Source organism: Euprymna scolopes, chromosome 41 (genome assembly GCF_053919585.1).
Source record: "Euprymna scolopes isolate OS-2025 chromosome 41, ASM5391958v1, whole genome shotgun sequence".
In the NCBI taxonomy this organism is placed as follows: domain Eukaryota; kingdom Metazoa; phylum Mollusca; class Cephalopoda; order Sepiida; family Sepiolidae; genus Euprymna; species Euprymna scolopes.
The window spans coordinates 27425355-27449711 of record NC_136522.1 but is presented as its reverse complement, the minus strand read 5'-3'; the positions used below and the strand labels follow the sequence as shown (position 1 = coordinate 27449711).

The 24357-nt window shown below is 36.0% G+C and overlaps 1 protein-coding gene across 1 annotated transcript in view; it reads left to right on the top strand.

The window, feature by feature from the left end:
- LOC145266443 (uncharacterized) overlaps positions 1-24357 on the top strand; it is a 202355-nt gene that overhangs the window by 29474 nt on the left and 148524 nt on the right. The window contains exon 4 of the mRNA XM_080122120.1: positions 15277-15467. Within this exon, the coding sequence (XP_079978246.1) occupies positions 15277-15467 (191 nt within the window). The remainder of the gene's footprint in view (positions 1-15276; positions 15468-24357) is intronic.

Here is a 24357-nt window from a genome sequence, read left to right as displayed (position 1 = left end):
ATATAAAATAAAAAGCACCATTAAGAAATAAATATAAAATAAAAAGCACCAGTAAGAAATAAATATAAAATAAAAAGCACCATTAAGAAATAAATATACAATAAAAAGTATCATTAAGAAATAAATATAAAATATAAAGCACCATCAAGAAATAAATATAAAATAAATAGCATCATTAAGAAATAAATATAAAAATAAAAAGCAACATTAAGAAATAAATATAAAATAAAAAGTATCATCAAAAAATAAATATAAAATATAAAGCACCATTAAGAAATAAATATGAAATAAATAGCACCATTAAGAAATAAATATGAAATAAAAAGCACCATTAAGAAATAAATATAAAATATAAAGCACCATTAAGAAATAAATATTAAATAAATAGCATCATTAAGAAATAAATATAAAATATAAAGCACCATTAAGAAATAAATATAAAATAAAAAGCACCATTAAGAAATAAATATAAAATAAAAAACACCATTAAGAAATAAATATAAAAATAAAAAGCAACATTAAGAAATAAATATAAAATAAAAAGCACCATTAAGAAATAAATATAAAATAAAAAGCAACATTAACAAATAAATATAAAATAAAAAGCAACATTAAGAAATAAATATAAAATAAAAAGCACCATTAAGAAATAAATATAAAATAAAAAGCAACATTAAGAAATAAATATAAAATAAACAGCACCATTAAGAAATAACTATAAGAATAAAAAGCAACATTAAGAAATAAATATAAAATAAAAATCATCATTAAGAAATAAATATAAAATAAAAAGCAACATTAATAAATAAATATAAAATAAAAAGCAACATTAAGAAATAAATATAAAATAAAAAGCAACATTAAGAAATAAATATAAAATAAAAAGCACCAGTAAGAAATAAATATAAAATAAAAAGCACCATTAAGAAATAAATATAAAATAAACACCACCATTAAGAAATAAATATACAATAAAAAGTATCATTAAGAAATAAATATAAAATATAAAGCACCATTAAGAAATAAATATAAAATAAATAGCAACATTAAGAAATAAATATAAAATAAAAAGCATCATTAAGAAATAAATATAAAATAAAAAGCACCAGTAAGAAATAAATATAAGATAAAAAGCACCATTAAGAAATAAATATAAAATAAACTGCACCATTAAGAAATAAATATACAATAAAAAGTATCATTAAGAAATAAATATAAAATAAAAAGCACCATTAAGAAATAAATATAAAATAAAAAGCACCATTAAGAAATAAATATAAAATAAAAAGCACCATTAAGAAATAAATATAAAATAAAAAGAAACATTAAGAAATAAATATAAAAATAAAAAGCATCATTAAGAAATAAATATAAAATAAAAAGCAACACTAACAAATAAATATAAAATAAAAAGCAACACTAACAAATAAATATAAAATAAATAGCAACATTAAGAAATAAATATAAAAAGCACCATTAAGAAATAAATATAAGATAAAAGCATCATTAAGAAATAAATATAAAATAAAAGCATCATTAAGAAATAAATATAAAATAAAAGCATCATTAAGAAATAAATATAAAATAAAAAGCATCATTAAGAAATAAATATAAAATAAAAAGCATCATTAAGAAATTAATATAAAATAAAAAGCACCATTAAGAAATAAATATAAAATAAAAAGCACCATTAAGAAATAAATATAAAATAAAAGCATCATTAAGAAATAAATATAAAATAAAAGCATCATTAAGAAATAAATATGAAATAAATCGCATCATTAAGAAATAAATATAAAATAAAAAGCAACATTAAGAAATAAATATAAAATAAAAAGCACCATTAAGAAATAAATATAAAATAAAAAGCAACATTAAGAAATAAATATAAAATAAAAAGCAACATTAAGAAATAAATATGAAATAAAAAGCACCATTAAGAAATAAATATAAAATAAAAAGCAACATCAAGAAATAAATATAAAATAAAAAGCAACATTAAGAAATAAATATAAAATAAAAGCACAATTAAGAAATAAATATAAAATAAAAAGCAACATTAAGAAATAAACATAAAATAAAAAGCACCATTAAGAAATAAATATACAATAAAAAGCATCATTAAGAAATAAATATAAAATAAAAAGCACCATTAAGAAATAAATATACAATAAAAAGCATCATTAAGAAATAAATATAAAATAAAAAGCAACATTATGAAATAAATATAAAATAAAAAGCACCATTAAGAAATAAATATAAAATAAAAAGCAACATTAACAAATAAATATAAAATAAAAAGCACCATTAAGAAATAAATATACAATAAAAAGCATCATTAAGAAATAAATATAAAATAAAAAGCAACATTAAGAAATAAATATAAAATAAAAAGCACCATTAAGAAATAAATATAAAATAAAAAGCACCATTAAGAAATAAATATAAAAATAAAAAGCAACATTAAGAAATAAATATAAAATAAACAGCACCATTAAGAAATAACTATAAAAATAAAAAGCAACATTAAGAAATAAATATAAAATAAAAAGCATCATTAAGAAATAAATATAAAATAAAAAGCAACATTAAGAAATAAATATAAAATAAAAAGCAACATTAAGAAATAAATATAAAATAAAAAGCATCATTAAGAAATAAATATAAAATAAAAAGCACCAGTAAGAAATAAATATAAGATAAAAAGCACCATTAAGAAATAAATATAAAATAAACTGCACCATTAAGAAATAAATATACAATAAAAAGTATCATTAAGAAATAAATATAAAATATAAAGCACCATTAAGAAATAAATATAAAATAAATAGCATCATTAAGAAAGAAATATAAAATAAAACGCATCATTAAGAAATAAATATAAAAATAAAAAGCAACATTAAGAAATAAATATAAAATATAAAGCACCATTAAGAAAGAAATATAAAATAAAACGCATCATTAAGAAATAAATATAAAATAAAAAGCATCATTAAGAAATAAATATAAAATATAAAGCACCATTAAGAAATAAATATAAAATAAAAAGCATCATTAAGAAATAAATATAAAATAAAAAGCAACATTAAGAAATAAATATAAAATAAAAAGCACCATTTAGAAATAAATATAAAATAAACAGCACCATTAAGAAATAAATATACAATAAAAAGTATCATTAAGAAATAAATATAAAATAAAAAGCAACATTAAGAAATAAATATAAAATAAATAGCATCATTAAGAAATAAATATAAAATAAATAGTATCATTAAGAAATAAATATAAAATAAAAAGCATCATTAAGAAATTAATATAAAATAAAAAGCACCATTAAGAAATAAATATAAAATAAAAAGCACCATTTAGAAATAAATATAAAATAAACAGCACCATTAAGAAATAAATATAAAATAAAAGCATCATTAAGAAATAAATATAAAATAAAAGCATCATTAAGAAATTAATATAAAATAAATAGCATCATTAAGAAATAAATATAAAATAAATAGTATCATTAAGAAATAAATATAAAATAAAACGCATCATTAAGAAATAAATATAAAAATAAAAAGCAACATTAGGAAATAATTATAAAATAAAAAGCAGCATTAAGGAATAAATATAAAATAAATAGCAACATTAAGAAATAAATATAAAATAAATAGCACCTTTAAGAAATAAATATAAAATAAAAAGCATCATTTTTCGTGAAAGCTTGACGAGAAGGTACCATAGATTTAAGCTCAGATATGCACTTGCCATGTAAATAACGATAAAGCTTGCAATGTCTCTTCTGTGGGAAAGAGGTTACAGGAAAGAGAAAAGGGCATTCCCTACTAATCTACGAAGTCTAGTTTTAACACTGTCAAGATAGGATAAGGCGCTTCTAGCAGCTCCTGTCTAGATGTGGCAACAGTACGGCATCCTAGAACATACTTGTCTCTTATACAAGTAAAGAATTGCATCAGCAGTGAGATATCTACTGGAGTGGTAGAAGGATCTCACCAATTTTTCAGCAAAATTGGTAATGGATTTGATGTATGTGTTCCATTTGAAATCAGGGGTAAAGGTCAAACCCAGAAGCTTGTCAAAACATGGAATCCCCCCAAGATTAGAGCCATTCATTTCAATTGATGCCAGACGAGGATCAGAGCATTGATGATGTAAAGATAGAAGCTTGGTTTTAGATGCATTAAAATTAGCCAATCACCTTTTTCCCCATTGCACCACGTGCTCAAGATCAGAGGAGAGAGAATCAGACAACTTGGTCATTTACAACCTTTGACATGTTGCCATAGATAGCAGTGTGGTCAGCATAAGTGTCTCTGAATGATCTTAGGAGGTGATTTGGAAGGTCATTAATGCAGATCAGGAAGAGAGTTGGATCCAACATGAACCTCTGAGGGACTCCAGCATTAATACATTGAGCTTCTGATTTCTGCTCCTCAACTACTACTTTTATGAACCTATCAGAGAAAAATGATTTAATAATTGAGCAGACATTTCCAGCTCTACCGTAGCTGGAGATCTCGTAGAGTAGACTTTTATGCCAAACCATTATAAAGGCTTTTTATATGCTAAGAGATATTGCCCTAGAAAAAAAAAACCCTGTCGAGAGATTCGTTAATCCTATGAGATATAGCTATTAGCACATCTGCTGTAGATATAGCAGAACTGAAAGCATATTGCATGTCAATGAGGAGGTTATTTTTGCTGAGGCAATTAACTACTCTATTTAACACAGATTTCAGCAACTTACTCATGACACAGGATACTTATTGGTCTGTACTGAGAGGTAAATGACCGATCACCTTTATTTAAATACGGGCATACTGGGTGTTGGGATGCAATTCTCCTGAAAACAATGCTTAAAAAACTTTGTAAGTATGAGAGCTAGTTCTGGTTGAAGCTTTTTCAGCACTATAATTTGAATGCCGTAAAGAATCAATTACCTTACTGGAATCAACGATTTTGTTTAGCTTGGCAACATCATGCACAGATATTTGTATGTCACATAGAGTGTTTTCTGATACAGAGAGAAATACGGGGGGGGGTGCAGTCCTGATCGCATGGGGTAGAATTTGCTGCAAAGTTCTTGGTAAAGAGTTTGGCTTTGTCCGATGCTGACGAGATTACCTCAAATTTATTGATGATGGTTAGGATAGAGCACGATAATATCAAAATTAAGATCTAATTACAAAAAAATGAATAGACACTGTTAAGTCTAAATATAAAAAATAAATATCAACATTAAGATCTTAATACATTAATAAAATATATAGCAAAATTAAGATCTTAACACAAATAATAAATAGTATCTTCAAGCAAAAATATAACAGTATGAAGTCTAAATAAAAATAATAAATAGCGACTTTAAGATCTAAATACAATAAATAAATTGCAACTTTAAGGTCTAAATATGTTTAAAAAACTAGCAGGACTCACATACCGGCGTTGCCCGGTGGAATTCTATCACAAAGCCAGAATAGATTCGATAAAGGACTCCCCACCCCATAAAAAAACAAATTAAACTACGGTTGTTAATAGCGGCTATATTAGTACTGTTTAGGAGCGATTACTTGCATGTACTAGTGGGCACTGGTTGTCTTTGAAACTGGAACTTACTGAAGGCCATGACCAGCATCAGCCTCTGTTTCAAGGGAATGACGATCACTGGCAGTTAGTGCTGTATAGAGACGTGTACTGGTAGACCTTGACTGTTAATACAAATGTAACGGTCGGTTCCCGGCGTACATTTCCGATCACTGACTGGCACGAGCGATATTGAATTCCAGTGGATGATCACTGCCAGTTAATGTTGTATGGAGGCGTTTACCGGCATTTATGGAGGACCTTGGCTTTCTGTACAACTATCACAGAAGTTCCCGGCATAGAATATCGGTCACTAGTGGCCATGAGCGTATTCTACTTCCATTGGACTGCTCTTAAATAAAACTGTGGTTGAGAGTATCGTTTGCACTGGGTTCCTCTGTAAATGTCAATCATAACTAGTGTTGGGCTTTATTTAACTGCTAGGAAATGAAATCGACTGAGGTTACTTTCATTTCATAGGACTGGCGAGCACTGTTGGACAAATTGTTTGTATTCTTATATCAGTCACCGTCCATGGTGGACATTGCTCTTTTAATGTAGTTATTGTCATTCATGGCATGAGCAGCGTGTTCCAATTAAATGTAACTGTTTACATAATAATAATGATGATAATAATAATAATAATAATAATAATAATAATAATAATAATAATAATAATAATAATAATAATGACGTTAAATTTGAACTCAACCTCAGATCAAAAGTCTCAAACTCAAATCCAACTGTTCTCTTCTTCTCTGCACTTTCCACCCTGACACCCAAAATAAAGAAGACGGCTCTTTTATAGAGAGACCCAACCACATCTCATTTGCATACCCCCTCCCCCTCTCGTCACATCACGTGATTTTCAGTCCATAAATACCAGGGGGCGGCCATTTTTATTTTCTCTTTTTTTTTCTTTCCTAACACGAGCCGCACGATTCATGAGGTAAGGTTCTTTACAACCACACGCCCCCTTGATCTCTAAGATCAATAATTAGTATCATAGTCTGCCATCCACGCTGGGCGGACTCATTCATGGTGCGATCGTCGAAGAGGCTCTTCTTCAGACACTTCAACATCAGCACCAACCTCCCCTTCCTCTGATGGCAAAGAGACTCTTCGTATATCTAAAATGTGACGAGGCATTCCGTCAATCGCTACCTTGTTTTTGGAGCCTACTTCAGTCACTGTACTTTTTCCCCAGCAAGTCGTGCAACGAGAATTGGGTGGTTTCACCCACACCTCTTCACCAACATTCCACTTCGCACATAAGTCTCTAAAATCTTCTGAGTGGAAAGACGTACCATTATCCACCAATACCTCTTCTACTGGCCCCCTTTCCATAAAAACCTCCTTGACAACTTTCTTTACCTCTTCTGGTGTTTCATTTTTGATTTTCCGCCATATCGCTACTCTCCCAGGCCCACAATCAATCATAGTTACATGCGGTTCATGTGAAAATACGGATAAGTCATAGAAATAGTAGTCCGTTTTCCACATAAGGACAATTTAAATAAATCTGATTGTGCATGTTTATTACATTAATTAATGCTGTAGTGAGGCGTTTACTGGTAGATGTTGGTTGTCTGAAAAACTGTCACAGACATTTCTCGGCGATCGGTGTCGGTCAGTGGCGATCATGAGTGTTTTCTGCTTCCATTGAACCACTCTTAAATGAAATTGTGGCGGCTGATTGCGTTTTCACTACGTTCCTCTGTAAATGTCAGCCAATGACAAGTGTTGAGCTTCAGTAAACTGCTTTGAAATGAAATCGGCTGTAGTTACTATCATTTCATGGCACTGGCTAGCACTGTTGGGCAAATCAATTGTCTTCAAATGTATGTTACTGGCATACAGTGGCGGATACTTTCACCCGTGGTGATCATTTCGCTGTTAATGTAGGTATTTTGTCACTTGATAGCATGAGATGTGTATTAAATTAAATGTAACTGCATCCGTTATAATACAATAACAATAAAACTAATAATATTAAAAATATTGCTCTTAATAATAAGATTAATAATGATAATGATAAAACAATAATAGAAATTAAATCTAAAAAGAAAATAAAATTTTGTTATACAATGGATGTGGAATTGCATTCATCCGCTGAAGATCCAGCTAATTTGCATATTCCTTTAAACATTCATGTTAATTAATTTCTTATTAGTTTTTTCGGTTTTCTCATGGGATGATAATCTTTAGCTAACTATTACATGTAATTATATTCATGCAGATATTCTACATGATTTAAAGTGTCGTAATATTTGCGTGAAAATGTTACAGTAAACACAAACTTCTTTCTATATATATTTATGTATGCATATATATATATTTGTTTAAAAAACTTTGTCTACCAAATTCCTCCGTCAGTTTTTAATCTACAGATATGAAACTTAATATACAGGGTATTCGAAGGCATGTGAAACTTTATATGTGGGTTTTAGCCGGGGAAAATCGGTGCAAAAGTATGAAAATTAAAAAAAAAGTTTGCCAAGTAAAGACCAAACGATGGCAGTACAAATATCCATGCGTAATGTAATAGTTATTGGTTCATGTTTTAATTTTTTACCTTTGTAGAAAACATGTCTTCATAGTTCAGGCATTAACTGTAATACTCACCAGAGTAGCAAGCGTCCGTGTATTTGTACATTGTGTGGATGTGCGTGCGAGCCGTGGCGTGACGGAGGAGGGGTGGATTTGCCGCAGGGAAGTGTTGGGTCGGAAAAGAGAAAAAAAGATGGCGCCTGGTGTTTTATAAACTGTGGTCTCGCGAGATCACGAGAAAACAGAAGGCACACATGCAAATGAGACATGTTGAAAAACTGCATAAAAAGCAAGCTTGAGTGAGAGGAAGGAACAGTGTCGTTTACAGTCACGAGGTTATTGTGTTACTATTGCGAGCGTTGGTGACGATTAAAGTTGAATTCGATACATTAACTATCAAAGGAAAAAGTAATTCGTAAGCGAATCGTTTTGGTTTCGATTCTCGGTGGTGGCGCATGAGTCATTATTATTTTTTTTTTAACTTTTTAAATCATTACTATATATTGAGTCCAATATAATATAATAATGAATACGAAATCTGCATTAATCAAAATATCATGTTTAAGCGTATTTTACGACTGGGCAATGCCGGATGGCCTGTTAGTAGAATAATAAAAATAATAAAATTCATGTGAAAATAATTTATAGAAGTCATTGTCCGGTTTCTTTATCAGCACTGTTGGCATGAAATCTGACTGCATATTTATTCCATTAATTAATGCTTTAGTGAGGCGTTTAAGAGCGTTTATTGGTGGATTTGGATGTCTGTATACCTGTGACAGATACTTCCAGGTGGCCAGTAGCGGCCAGATATGACCATAAATATTTTCTGCTTTCATTGGACCGCTTTTAAATAAAGGTGTGGCAGCTAATTGTGTTTGCACTGAGTTCCTTTGTAAATGTCGATCATGACACGTGTCGGGCTTCATTGAACTGTTTTGAAATGAAATCGACTATGGTTATTGTTACTTCATGACACATTTAGTAGTGTACGTAGTGGTCATTGCATTTTAAAAGTAGGTATGGTCATTCATTGCATGTGCAATGTGTTCCAATTAAATGTAACTGTATACATGGCAAAATAATGATTATAATAAAAATAGTAATAGCAAATATAATAATAAAAATGCTCTTAATAAGAAATTTAATAATTGAAATGATAAAAATAATAATAAAAATGCTCTTAATGAGAAATTTAATAATTGAAATGATAAAAATAATAATAAAAATGCGAAAATAAATTATAGAATCGTAGTCTATTTGTCACATGAGAACATGTTTGAATAAAGTCGGACCATTTTATTCGATTATGTAAAAGTAAACTATTGTAAATTATTAGTTGAACAAACAGGCGAAGCAGAAGTGTATGGAAACGGTGTCAGTCGTAAACCTAAAATTATCCGACTACCAAACCGGACTTTGGCATAAAAGTAAAGCTATAAAACTTTAACAACTGAAGCCAGATGGCGTGTGCTTCGTATTTGCTGAATACTGGTGGTAACAGTAAACAGCAAATGCAGTATCATCAAGAGTAACACAAATAAAAATAATACTGCTAATTCTCCTTGGTTGGTTCTTTGAATCCGAGGATCAATAAGAAGCTTGTCCTTAGCAGCATGCCCTTTAGTGACTGTGCAGACTGATCCTCGACATGCAAAGTCTGTGAGACCAAGATCATGAACATTCCTGAGAAGGAGGATCCTTGGCAGATGATGCTTTCCCTGTTTGTCTTCTGCAGTCTTTCTTCTGTTGATCTTGAAAGCCGCAGTGTCTTGCTTTGACAAAGCCTTTCAACTGTGTCCCTGTTTTTGACCCCACCTTCCCAGTCTTTCTCTGGGATGTCAACTACGTGCATTTATCACCTTAGCAGATTCTTGTAGTGCTTATAGGGAGTGACTCTATCTCGTTTGCCTTGCACCTAACATTTGTCCTCAAATAGATTTTCATAATGTTCTGTCGAGCGGAGAAAGTTTGATTCTTTGTAATTGAGGAGACTGTTGTCATCTAATGATCACTAGGGAGCTAGCACTTTTTATGTAAGGCTGTACATTGCACGAAGTGGCTGGTAAAATTCTTGGCTATTTCCAATATTTGCATAATGCAGGGTTTGCTCTGCATTTTTCTCAGCTCGTTTACGGCCGTACTGCATGCATTGTTGTATGCAGCTTTTGCTGCATGGTCATCTGGCTTTGCAAGGACCTCAAAGCAGGAACGCTCCTTCTGTAGGATGTCTTGTATCTCAACGTCATTCTCACCATTTTTTTCTGATCGAGTAGCTTAATACTTCAATTCTTGTCTCTTGGAGAATATTTTCAACCGATGCCACTGAACCTATGGATTTTCCTCGGCTGAACTGTCCTCTGACGTGTCCAGGAGTTCCTCCAGTCTTCTCTGGAATTCCCCTTTGAGACCCCAGAGTCTATCCACTCACAGTTTCTTTATCTGGAGTCCTCTTTTTCTTTATTGAAGACTTGATGTTCAGCATGAGTCTGACCCTAAACAGCTGATGATCTGTGTTTGAGTCTGCTAGGCATAACACGTGTGAAGCATTTCTGCCACATCCTTTTGATGCACCAGTACATAGTTCAGAAGATGCCAATGTTTGGAGTGTGAATGATGTCACGTTTTAAAGAACGCTTTCTTCTAGAAGAGGGTGTTGGTGATACTGAAACCCTGTTCCACGCACAGCTGCAACACATGTCTTCCATTGTTATTGCAGTTACCCACTCCATGTATTTTATGCACTTCTGGCCAAACATTAAAGTTTTCACCCACTCTAGTATTAAAATCATCCATGACAAATATCTAACCTTCTCTGTTTACTTGCTCGAGGAGATTCACCAACTCTGTGTAGAAGGCCTCTATTGAAGCGTGGAGGCATAAACACTAATGAGAGTGACATACTTGTTGTCGTGTAGATGAGATGGAGAAACATGAGGCAATTAGAGTGTCTTACACGAAGGTTGTGGAACCTGCCAGCGATGGAGTTCTTTAACATGAAGCCCATCTCTGACAATCTACGTTCTTCTTTCCAGACCAGTACAGTGTATAGCCTGCTCCCTGTTCAGTCAATGAGCCCTGCTCCACAAGCCTCACTTCATTAGCATCTACAATAAGGACGTCAAGTATACCCAGTTCTCTGGCCACTAGGGCTGTGCATCTCTGGATCTTGCCATTGTCTGCAATATCTTGCATACGTTCCAATATACTACTTTCAGCATTGTTCGTATTTTCGTTCTATTATCTTTCTTACCACTCGAGAGAGATGCCTGTTGACCGCAGCCAGCCAACTAGGTGGGGATTGAGACAAGCGGTGTTTGGACCACATTTTCTAGATCGGTTCCTATTCGGGGCAAGCAGTGAGTGCTATCCCTATAGAGGGCTGTTTGGTCGTTCAGAGAGCTGCTGGATATTGCTTTTATCTGATCAACAACAGGCGACCCATACTTCTGAGCTGTCTACATGCAAAGATGAGACTGCAACTACCAGTGACATCTATCACCAGTCGTTCGCCCTGTCTCCATAACTGTAGAACTTTCCTTCTCACTAGAGGTTTAGAGCAAAGACCAGTGTGTGCAAACCAACATAACTCTTAAAGCTCCACATCTCTACACAATGACTCAGCAGGCTGAAATTGCTGTGGTGACCTTGAAACTGTAGGTTTTATATCAGTGTCCATCTACTAGCCTCTGGCTCAACGACATTCCTTGGAGGAATGAGAGAAGTTACTCAGAGTTGGGGGTTGGTTCGTGAGCATCAGGGTGTATTCACATTCTGATGGACCTGCATGGCGCACATCTTAGGAGTCATGCCTCCTCCCAGTCCTTTGTGTTTCAGCATTGGGCTGTCAGTTACCACATTTTCGTGTGTCACCATGTGAAGGCACCATATAGGGCTTGCTGACAAAGAGGTTATGTACTTGCAGGGAAAGAATTACTCAACAGTTTTTTATACTGCTGTCGGAAAGCAGTACTAGCAAGCAATGAGGGCAGAAGAGAGAAGTGACAACGACACAGACACTTCGCCAACACACTAAATGCTTCATGTCAGCCATTTTGACACTACTACTACTACTACTACTACTACTACTACTACTACTAATTGTTGTCATATTTGGGCTGCTGCATCTGCCACTAGTCTCTTGCTCCCAGACAAAGTTCAAAAGAGAGTCGCCAATCTGATAGGTCCTGAACTGTCATCTAAACTTCAGCCCCTGTCCCATCGACGAAATGTTGCATCCCTCTGTCTTTTCTACAAGTACTTTAACGGTGAATGCTCTATGTGCCCCCTCGACGTAAATACCTCCGACAAACACGACATGCAGCTAAATCCCACCCCTTCACAGTAGAGATCCCTAGATGTAAGAGAGCCTTCTACTCCAGTAGTTTCTTCCCCAGGTCAGCTAGACTTTGGAATTCCCTACCGGGTCCCTGCTTCCTCAACTGTACTGACATGCAGAAGTTCAAGTGCAACGTGAACCGACATCTTGCTGCCCAACTCCCTACACAAAACCCCTGATACCTATGTCCTTGATAGTAGCCCTCTACACCAAAGTGGCAATGTGCCTTGTTTGGGGTGAAAATGTAATAAAAAAATACTTTTATGGCATTGTATGCAGCTATAAAAATACATAACAGCAACAAAAGTGTTACAAAGTATAATAAACAATGAAACAAAGAAAAGTAACCATAAAAAACACATGTACGTATCTAAATAAGCTGATTTAAAGAAATGTAACTCATGTTGTAATGTTGGTGTCCGGTTTTCCGGTAAACAGCGAAGATGTAATCGTAATCTAAATAGAAAAAATAGTAGTATCAATGGTTTGTGTAAGGGTGACCAGAAGGCATAAAAATAGGTCTGTAATGTTTTTTAGATGAGAAAACCTATGAACCAGAAAACTTTTATTCAGGCCGATATCGAGTTCTGTATGTGTGAACTGGTAATTGGAACATGAGATGGTTGTAAATATGTTTTCCTGAATAATAATATGACCTACGGATTTCTGTCGAGAAAGCTGAATGATAAGAGCGTAGGTTTTTCTGCTACTGGAAGAATATGTAAGTGTGTAGTCCTCATAGGAACAATTGTATTGTTAATAAGAATCATGACAATCGAACTGGTTTATAGTGTAATAGGCTATGCGTGCAAGCAAAGAGTAAATATAGACATAGAAACTTTGGAAAAATGACACAAAATGTTTACCCGTGTGCGAATGTGCGTGGATCGGCATAGATGAAAGTTACAAAACTGTTGGACTTGTAATTCATCAGTAAAAAAAAGAGCCTGGGTTTTTTTTCATGTGATGAGTAACACCATCTTGTTTAACTGTTCGGTAAATAACAGAAACTGATAATCCTGTATTCTAAGAAACGCAAACAGACAATCAATAGGAGCAACGGAACTTTATTAGGGAGTGATCAATATTTTAAGAACGTAAAATGTAAAAGTTAATGTCTAATGTATCTATGTAAGAAAAAATACAGACGGTGTTCGGGCCAAACATCTGACAAATGTTCAGAAATTCCCGGTTACAATTGAGATTGCAGGAGAAGATGATTAGAGAGAAAAATTTTGTTACAACGGTTTATTTAGATGTAGTTTGGATTGTGACGCTCCTAGGAATTAATAATAGTTTTTATTATAACGGATGATTGTGACTACAAATATGTGCAAAACGATTTAGATGGAGTTTGGATTGTGACGCTCCTAGGAATTTATATAAGCTTTTATTATAACGGATGATTGTGACTACAAATATGCGAAAAACGATTTAGATGTAGTTTGGATTGTGATCCTCCTAGGAATTTATATAAGCTTTTATTATAACGGATGATTGTGAATACAAATATGCGAAAAACGATTTAGATGTAGTTTGGATTGTGACGCTCCTAGGAATTTATATAAGCTTTTATTATAACGGATGATTGTGACTACAAATATGCGAAAAACGATTTAGATGTAGTTTGGATTGTGACGCTCCTAGGAATTTATATAAGCTTTTATAATAACGGATGATTGTTACTACAAATATGCGAAAAACGATTTAGATGTAGTTTGGATTGTGACGCTCCTAGGAATTTATATAAGCTTTTATTATAACGGATGATTGTGACTACAAATATGCGAAAAACGATTTAGATGTAGTTTGGATTGTGACGCTCCTAGGAATTTATATGCTTTTATTATAACGGATGATTGTGACTACAAATATGCGAAAAACGATTTAGATGTAGTTTGGATTGTGACGCTCCTAGGAATTTATATAAGCTTTTATTATAACGGATGATTGTGACTACAAATATGCGAAAAACGATTTAGATGTAGTTTGGATTGTGACGCTCCTAGGAATTTATATAAGCTTTTATTATAACGGATGATTGTGACTACAAATATGCGAAAAACGATTTAGATGTAGTTTGGATTGTGACGCTCCTAGGAATTTATATAAGCTTTTATTATAACGGATGATTATGACTACAAATATGCGAAAAACGATTTAGATGTAGTTTGGATTGTGACGCTCCTAGGAATTTATATAAGCTTTTATTATAACGGATTATTGTGACTACAAATATGCGAAAAACGATTTAGATGTAGTTTGGATTGTGACGCTCCTAGGAATTTATATAAGCTTTTATTATAACGGATGATTATGACTACAAATATGCAAAAAACGATTTAGATGTAGTTTGGATTGTGACGCTCCTAGGAATTTATATAAGCTTTTATTATAACGGATGATTATGACTACAAATATGCGCAATACCTACATAAGATAGTGACTAATAGTCTGATCATAATGAATTTATATGTAGTTTCAATGTTTGCCAAGCTATAATGTTTTTCTCGTAGTGCAATAATTGTTCCTATTTTATTATATTAGAGAAGAGAAGATAAATGACATCATCGTGATCGAAAAACGCAAAACAACATTATAACAATAAATAACAACATTAAGACTTAAATACAAAAAGATAGCAACATAAAAGTCTGAATGGTAACAATAAATAGCAACATTAAGATCTAAATACAAAAATAAATAGAAACTTTAAAGTCTAAATATATACTACCCAATTAAAGATCCCTTCCAATAATCCAAACAAAAACGTCTTTTCTTTTCTTTTTCAGGCTGTGACATACAGTTGCAATCAAATTCTGGTCAAATAAGTACTCCTGGCTTCAATACTATAAACCCAAGTTCCGGCTTTTACGTACCTAATATCGAATGTAGTTGGATGATTATATCCAAAGATATTGACGATGAATTCAATCTGGCTTTCAGTTGGTTTAATCTCACAGATTCAAATGACTTTCTCAAAGTGAGTTGTCCTCTTTTTTAAATTGTTTATCATTTTTTTTATTGATCCAGTCGATGTTTCCGTTTAAAAAGTTCATATTTTATTTTTTTATACATCAAATATTTAAATCTAGTGAGCATTAAGTGTCTCTGCAATTAATGTTATCGTGCTTTTATATAATTATTGTGAGAATTGTTGTTGTCGGACAAAATGATTAACCAATTGCGATTGTACATGTGGATCTGAGGTCAGCCAAGTCACGACCTCCGTAAAGCAGGCCTGTACACTAAAAATGACGTCATGCACATGGTAAGCAAACAAGATCTATTGAACAAACTGCCAACGATAAATGAGAGCTTTTTCAAAATAAGCATTAGAAAACTTTTAAAAATGCATTTAAAATAAGAAAAACAAGGAACAAGATTGATACTAAAACTGAACTTTATTTAATATTCATTAAATAAAAACAAAAACAAGAATTAATTTAAAAAGAAAGTGTTGGTTCTACCTTAAAAGTAAATAAGCATAGAGTTTGCTCATGGATTTAGAAAATTGAATTTTGTTTATTATTTTAATTGTGAAAACAATATTTTTCACATATTTACATACAAAGTCAAGCAATGCCGATAAATGGTAGGATTCTTCTACCGCTCCAGTAGATATCTCACTCCTGATGCAATTCTCTACCTATATAAAAGCAAGGTACGGCCAATGATGGAGTACTGTTGCCACATCTGGGCTGGAGCTGGTAGAAGCAGCTTATCCATCCTTGACAGAGTTCAAAATAGACTTCGTAGCTTAGTGGGGGATGCCCTTTTCTCTTTCCTGCCACCTATTTCCCATAGAAGAGACGTTGCGATCCTTTCTCTGCTTTATCGTTATTTCCATGGCAGATGCTCGTTTGAATTTCAATCTATGGTCCCCAACGCCAAACTTTCACGAAAAACACTCGTCTAGTCGGAACCACTACCAATAATTTCCCACACTCTTTATCTGTGCCTAAACCTAAATGTAGATTCCATGAGCAGAGCTTCTTTCTCAGAACTGCACCCCTGTGGAACTCTCTTCCATTGGCCTGCTTCCCAGCTGACTACAATCTGATTGTTCTTGATGAACCGTCCCCCTATGTAATCCAAGTTACAAAAATCCCACTACCTATGTAAAAAACGCTATAATTACATTGACTAATGTATACCCATTAACCCTTATCCTCGAGTGGCCTCCGGGCCTTGATAAGTGGTGATTCATCAGTATCTTATTCTAAATTTTAAACAATTACTAGATCAAAGATTAACTAATTTAAGAGATAAATTATCATCGCCATGTGTCTACATATAGTTTGTTACTGTTCTTTTCAAAGCATCCTGTTTATCTGCTTAGGCATGACTTATTAACAACAGATCTGACATCTATTATATAAATCTCACCTGTCTGTTTAAATGTATACATGTATGTATGTATGTATGTCTCGCTAAAACTTTTCTGTACTGTACCCCCACGAAATTAGTATCGTTGAAAAGAACATTTTCTCGCATCAATAATATGTAAAAATTGGCCAAAAACAATTAACTCTAAGTGGGGTTTCTGCAAGCAGGGTCATAAATTTCGCGAAATTCTAATGTTATTATTACATAATTTAAACTAAATCCAATGTAATTCTCTACATTTGAAAAAATGCTGACTCATGTCGCCGGAAATGGCATCAGTTCTCCGCGATGTTTATATATTTTGAATAAGAGATAAGTTGTTGGTAATTTGACAGTATAGTACATAATAAAATACTCTTTTTCAAGTTATAAAAATGGTACCAACATGATTATCGTGTTTAAAATAGTGAAATAACAAAGTATCGCGATAAACGATAAGAAAGAAAAAAAATTACGCTTGAAAATATTCCCCAATAAGAAGAACCAAAAACGAGTCGCTATGTTTACAAAACAAAACGATGGATTTCACAATGAAATGATACACCGGAAATGAAGACATTTTCCGAAAACTTCACCGAACATTTTCTTTTTAGTATTGGGTACAATATGATATTCTGTAGGGAAACGCGTGACTTACCTAACTATGCTCCTGGTTGGAGATAAAAGAGGGTTGATTTTTCAGAGGGCACGTTCATTTTGAAGTTGGATTTCGAAGAAATAAGTTGAATCAGCGTTTGGAGTTGAGAGAAGGTGTGTTATGTATACAGAAGTTTGGAAGTTAGAAGTTTTGACAACAGTGTCAAACTTACCCAGGAAATTATTGATGTGAAGGGCAGAAGAAATAACACTCAAGTTATTGAATTATAAGCTATTTCGGCTCTCGGTGTGCAGTGACTCAAAAAGCAGAAAATGGACAGATTCGACTTTCACTTGATACCTGAGTTTGACGGATCTACCACTGGACCATCTGTCGTTGAATGGGTTGAAAAGACTGAGAAGATCTGTTAAACTGTGTAGAATTAAAGAACCAGCCACAATCATTCCTCTGTGATTAATTGAAGGGGCCTATGCAGTTTACCAGCAACTCCGGGATGAACCAGACTGGGATGAAATCAAGCAAAGCCCGTACACAGCGTTTGGTACAGATCCGTTTGTTGCATGTCAACAGTTCACGAGCCGGCGACTTCACCCTAAGGAAACGGTTGACCTACGAAAGTTATTGGTACCATTTGGTGGGGTCAACGGCAAGATAAGATTAAGCTGTGCCTTTTTAGTAGGCTTACCTGAGGAGATCAGACCGGATTGATAGTGGACATCCCAAAACTGGAAGAAATCAAGGTGCTTAAGACTGTTCGTCGTAGATAGGAAGACGAAGAAAATAATTCGAGCTTCAGTTGACATAATCATCAACCTTTTAGCCAACGCCGGATTGAGACCCTTACGCATCATCAAATGTAAGGGATACAATACGTGGAGCGCACTCTTCAACACCTCACAGGAGTGCCTCACTATTTCCCCCCCAAAAATAATTACTCAACACCACATCCTAAGAACAGAATACATGGGCAAGAGACGCACCACAGTCTCAGTATTCCACGTTCCTCACTACATAGACGGCGAGCAACTAGGTGCCTTCTTCTTAAAATTCGGGGAGATGGTCCACGTGGAAGTAGACGAGTTCCATGGAGTATGGGCATTTGATATACTCCTAAACAAGGATGACTTCCTGAGTATCCCGTTCTTCCTGGTGGTAGGAGATGAGAAACTACCAATTATAGTAGCCGGCAGACGTCCTACATGTTGGAACTGCGGGGAAATCGGACACCTCACATCTGAGTGTTCACTCAAAAAACCCCAACCAAACCTAAAGAAAATTATAGGCCGGCACTTGGGAACCAACACACAAAGTGTTCCCAACCAACTAACCAGCGAAGTGATCAACGACACCGAAACCCTCAATGGAGAACCCTGGCAGATAGCCCCCGGCAAAAAGACCCCCGGACGTATCTCCCTCGACCAGATGAGGGAGGAAGCGATGCTACAGAATGACCCCGGTAGGGAAAAATATATCGAAATTGTGAACCTCAAAAAAAAAACTGGACTCCCCAAAAAAACAAACATCCCAATCCCCATGCAAGTCACCTCCACCAAAAAACATCAGGCTCATCACTCAGTCTCCCACTACATCCAAAACTCCTTCCCCTTTCAAAATGCCTTCTCCACTCACATCTCCAAAAACACTCAAACTAATACCACTAAGCCCTCTTAAGAAAAATAAATCCAGCCACCTCTAAGTCCCCTCACAATACTCCTCCTGCATCTCCTGAAAAAAACTCTACTAACCCTACTAACATGGACACCACCCCCGCAATTGAAAAAAATTGATCTAAAGAAAAAAGATATTTGTATACTTAATTCAGCCGCAATGAACAATAATAAGAAATTTAAAGGTGCTGACCTCAGCAAGTTAATCGATTTCAGGGAGGTAGGGGGAAGCTAATAGACACTCCCACCAATTTCCCCAATGCAAGACGAATACTAACCGTCATTAGAAAAAAGAAGAGGCAAAAGACTTATGGCAAATGCTGGAGGAGGCAAATAAGACTTTTAATCTTTCCCCTCCCCTAGCCATATTCAAGGACTCAGGTATAAAAAGCTTAAAAAAATGTTGTGTTGGGAGGGTCCCGGTAAAAATGCACCCCTCCCTGTATAGGATAGCCAAACTAACCTATCCTCTGCATGTCGGTGGTATCTCTCGTGATGGACTCATCGATACTGCGATGGGTACCTATTCCCTCATGAGAGCTGTCGGCATGCTCACGACCGCGATGTTCGTTTCTGGTTCTCAACCCTAAGACACAATCATGGATCTCAAGCTTGCTAGTGTGATTGTTCGAGGGCTAAGGGCCGACTCGCAAAAATGGCGCTTGAGTTTGGACCTGCAGCACCTTGGAGTGGATATTTGCTGTGTGCAGGAAACCCATTTTATTCCTGGTGACCATTTACGTGCACTGTATAAGACCTTTAAGGATTATTCAGCGTACTTTAATTCTCACTCTAGAGGGGTCTCCTGGCTAGTTAAAAGGTCCCTAGATGCGTTGTGTGACCCGTGCTACATGGATCCGGAGGGAAGACTATGCGTTTCGGATGTTACCATAAAGGGTAGGGCATTACGTCTTATTGGGGTTTATGCGCCCAATAGCCATGTTGAGCTGACTGCCTTTTTTCGGCGAATTGAGCAGTTCATGGATACTTCTCGAACGGTTATTTTAGTGGGAGACTGAAACGCGGTCCTGGATTCCGAGTTAGATCGATTTGGGTTACCTTCTAGAAGAACTAACAGAGATCGGGATACTGTTTTATTTCGTAAATTTGTGGATAAGTTTGATCTTATCGACAAATTCCGAAATGAAAAGCCCTGTGACTTAGTGTGGACTTGGACAGGTAGACGTGGCTCTGGTCCAGTACAGCTCTCGAGCTATATCGACCGGTTCTTAGTTAGGAGAGTCAATGTAGGAGTATTGAATTGGCCAAGTTTCCACAACATAGTTTACTCGGATCACAGACTTGTCCATGTACGGATAAACTTAGATAGACCCAAGCCTAAATTAGCCAGTTACTGGAAGCTCAACACGTCGTTATTCGATGTGAAGGGCTTCCGGGAAGGGCTATTACTTACCATACAACAGGAACTGACGGAGGCAATTATAGGGAATAGGTGGTGGGTAAAAATTAAGGAAGCCATTAGGTCCTTTTCTGTCAATTTTAGCAAAAGACTCAACCTAGAATCTAGGGCAGCTAAAGCGACGCTAGAGTCTAGATTAGATCGGGGGGTGAAGGAGGGGGATAGTGCTAGCGTTAATTTAATTAAGGCTCAGCTTGCCTCCCTTACTGAAAAGGAGCACCAAGCTTTAGCGATTAGGGCTAGGCTAAAAAGAATGCCTCAGGAAGCAACAAACATAGCCGCTGAACTGCGTGCAGAGGAGCTGAGGCAGGCGGCCGATAGGCACATCGCTCGTGTCACATTGCCGGACGGGCGTACCGTGACCACAAACCAGGGTGTGTTGGAGGCATTTAGATCTCATTTCCAGGAGCTTTTTTCCATGGAACCCGGTCTGTCATTAGAACAGTTCGACACTTATTTGGCTGACTTTTCTTGTCTGTCGACGACCTAAGCGGCTAGGTGCGAAGGTGGCATAACGGAGGATGAAGTCATTGAAGCCTTAAAGCGGGTCGGCCTTAATAGGTCTCTGGGGATCGATCGTCTGCCCTATGAAGTGTATTTGAGGTTGTCGCACATCTTTGTCCCTTTGCTGACGGTTTTATTTAACTCATGGTTTAGGAACGGCTCAATCCCTAAGTACTTTACCATGGGTGTGATAAAACTTGTTCGTAAAAGCAAAAATGGTGGGGATGGGTTAGGTAATTTCAGGCCCTTAATGATGCTTAACGCGGAGTTAAAGATTTTGGCCAAGATTCTCGCAAATTGTCTGCAGCTTGTCCTGGCTCGTCTTGTTAGCCCCGAGCAAACGTGTGCCGTGAAGGGCAGGACAATCCAGGATAACTTGCACACGATACACCTGATGATAGAAAAAGTCGACACTGAGGCCACGCTGATCAATTTAGATCAGTCCAAAGCCTTCGATGGGGTTGACCATCGGTACTTGGGGGCTGTTTTGTCGGCGGTTGGTTTTGGCCTGCAATTTCGCTCATGGGTTCATCTTCTCTATGCTAACCCCGCGGTGATGGTAGAAGTAAATGGGAGGAGGTCGAGACCTTCAGTTTGTCACATTCCATTCGTCAAGGGTTCCCGTTATCACCCATGCTGTACGTGCTCGCAATAGAGCCATTTTTGCGCAAGCTAAGGGTGAACCCGGTCCTACGCAGAATCACTTTGCCAGGTACGGATGCCCAGGTAAAGTACTCCGCCTATGCCGACGACGTAACTGTGCTTGTAACGAGCAGTGCTGAGATTAGTGTCGTCGGTGTAGAAATCAGATTGTATGAAACGGTAACAGAGGCCAAATTTAACTGCGACAAGTCTTTGGGTTTGCGCATCGGTGCCTGGAGGGGTATGCCCCTTCAGGGACCCTTTAGTTGGAGCAATGGGCCTTGCAAGATACTCGGCGTCTGGTTTGGTCCTGACCTCCAGCTGGAGAAAAATTAGTCGGAGGTTCTGAAAGCGGTCCGATCCTCAGCTACGCTGTTGATCAGTAGAAACCTTTCATTAAAGGGGAGAGCGGAGGTGTGTAATACCCACATCTATCCAATCTTCATTTATCCTCTATCAGTGCTTCCAATCCCGTCAGATACACTGCTTTATCTGCAGAGGGCTTTTTTCAACTTTTTATGGCTTGGAAAGGCCCCTATGGTCTGTCGCAACCTACATCCTTCTGAAGGCGGTCTAAGTATGCCAAACGTGGAGATTCAGCTCCACACATTACGACTCTACTACCTAGATCGAATGTGCACACAGGATAGGAAAGACGGTGCCCTCTGGATGGAGGACACCAAGAAAGCCTTTCCGGCTTTGAGAGGGGTGCACCAGTCCGAGGGGGAGGCACACAGGTTGCCCCGAGGTGAATGCCCCTTTTACCGCGAGTGCCGGCGCGCCCTGAAGTTCCTCTTAAGAGTTAAGGAAAGCCTCTCCAACGCTCTGCTGTTGTCCCAAAAGGCATTATATCGGCTACTAGTGAGGGGATCCGTAAGGGATGTTATTGGTGAGGGGCTCCCTTTGACGAAGGGGCAGCTCCGCTCAATCTGGCCGTGGCCGTCTGGGTCGGGATGCCTCACTAATGACGAGGCATCCTTGACCTGGCTGGTAATTCGGGATGCTCTCTGGGTCAGTAAGAGACTTCACTCAGCAGGCTTGGCGGTTTCACCAATTTACAAGCGATGAAGCAATGCAGCGATGAAATCAAGACTTTATGTCACGCCTTCGTCTACTGTCGCATCGTGGTGCCACTGATTGAGTTTGTTACAGGTCTCATGGTCCGCATACTGAACATATCGTCATTAACTTTGGTTCCTATCAATGTATGTAGCAATTGGGCTCTGACAACGGATAGGATTAGAAAAGAATTGTGTTTGACCTTGCTAGCAGTTATGAGAGGTGTCATTTGGAACACACGAATGAGAGTGATCTACGGATCTGAGGACTTCGCTCCCCTCGACCTTATATGAATCTTCCGTTATCATTTGAAGAATCGTATGAAGGCCGAGAGAGTTAGACTTTCTTTGTCAGACTTTGTTGAAAGGTGGATGTCAGTTGCGCATGTGTGTCGGGTGAGAGAAGCAAGTCTTGACTGGTTCTTGGATGTCCCTTAGGTAAAGAATTTTGAGTAACAGAAACGAACGTCCGCCCTGACTCGTTTAAAGTCCAGAGTAGGTCACGGTTTAGGCAAGATTAGGACCATTTTTTAGGCTCCTGTGTTCATAACCTAACTAGTGTGTGATAGAGATCATTAGGCCCTTTTTAAGTTTGTCCCGTTTTTTTTTAAATTTTTTTTAGCCCCTCTCCCTTAACCAATTTAGGTGACAGATTGCTTGATTCGCCAGAGATGCGGGTCTCCTTTCGAAGTTTTCGTAAGAGGTGTTGAAATAAAGCGTTCGGACCCACATCACCTTTTCGACTGGTGAATCAGCGCACCTGCCACAGTTAAGTAACAGGGGGGTTTTTTGTTACTAACATTGTATATACGTCATTGTATTTTGTATGATAAAATTTTTATATCCCAAACCCCCCTTTTTCTTATGGGTTTTAATTAGTTTATCATGGTATGATGTTCTTATGGTGAATGACGAAGGATGTATACGGTGATGGATGTATAGTATAAATGTGGTATTGTGGGGAAAGTAGAGTAAATGTAGGAACTAGTTAGATTAGATTAGTTAGCTTTAGACAAAGAAGACCGCCCCTCCCCCATGTTCGGCCTTGTGCCAAATTTTTTAAAAAAATATTCTGTACATATTTTTCTGAAAATAAATACTTACCCCATTAAAAGTCCAAAATATTACAACACAGAGTATGCAGTTTCCACGAAGAATAGGGCCGCATATGAAGAAAAACTTCAGATGTGAATTGATAACGGATGGTTAATACCGTACCCACAGGAACGTCTGGGACCACCCAAAGGATTAATTCTGCTCATGGCTGTTGAACAACCTACTAAAGACAAAATTCGGCCCGTAATGGATTATCGAGAATTGAATCAACATGTTGATGCTTTCGCTGTAAACACAGATGTGTGCGCTGCTAAACTAAGAGAATGGCGTCAGAAAGGGAGTAATGTAGCGCTGCTGGATTTGAAGAGAGCCTACCTGCAGATACGTGTCCATGAGTCATTATGGCCATTTCAGATAGTGATAATCAAGGGAAAACGATATTGTTTGACATGTTTAGGTTTTGGCCTAAACGTAGCACCCTTAATAATGACAACTATTATTAAAACTGTTTTGATGCAGGATGAGACCACAGCAAAAGC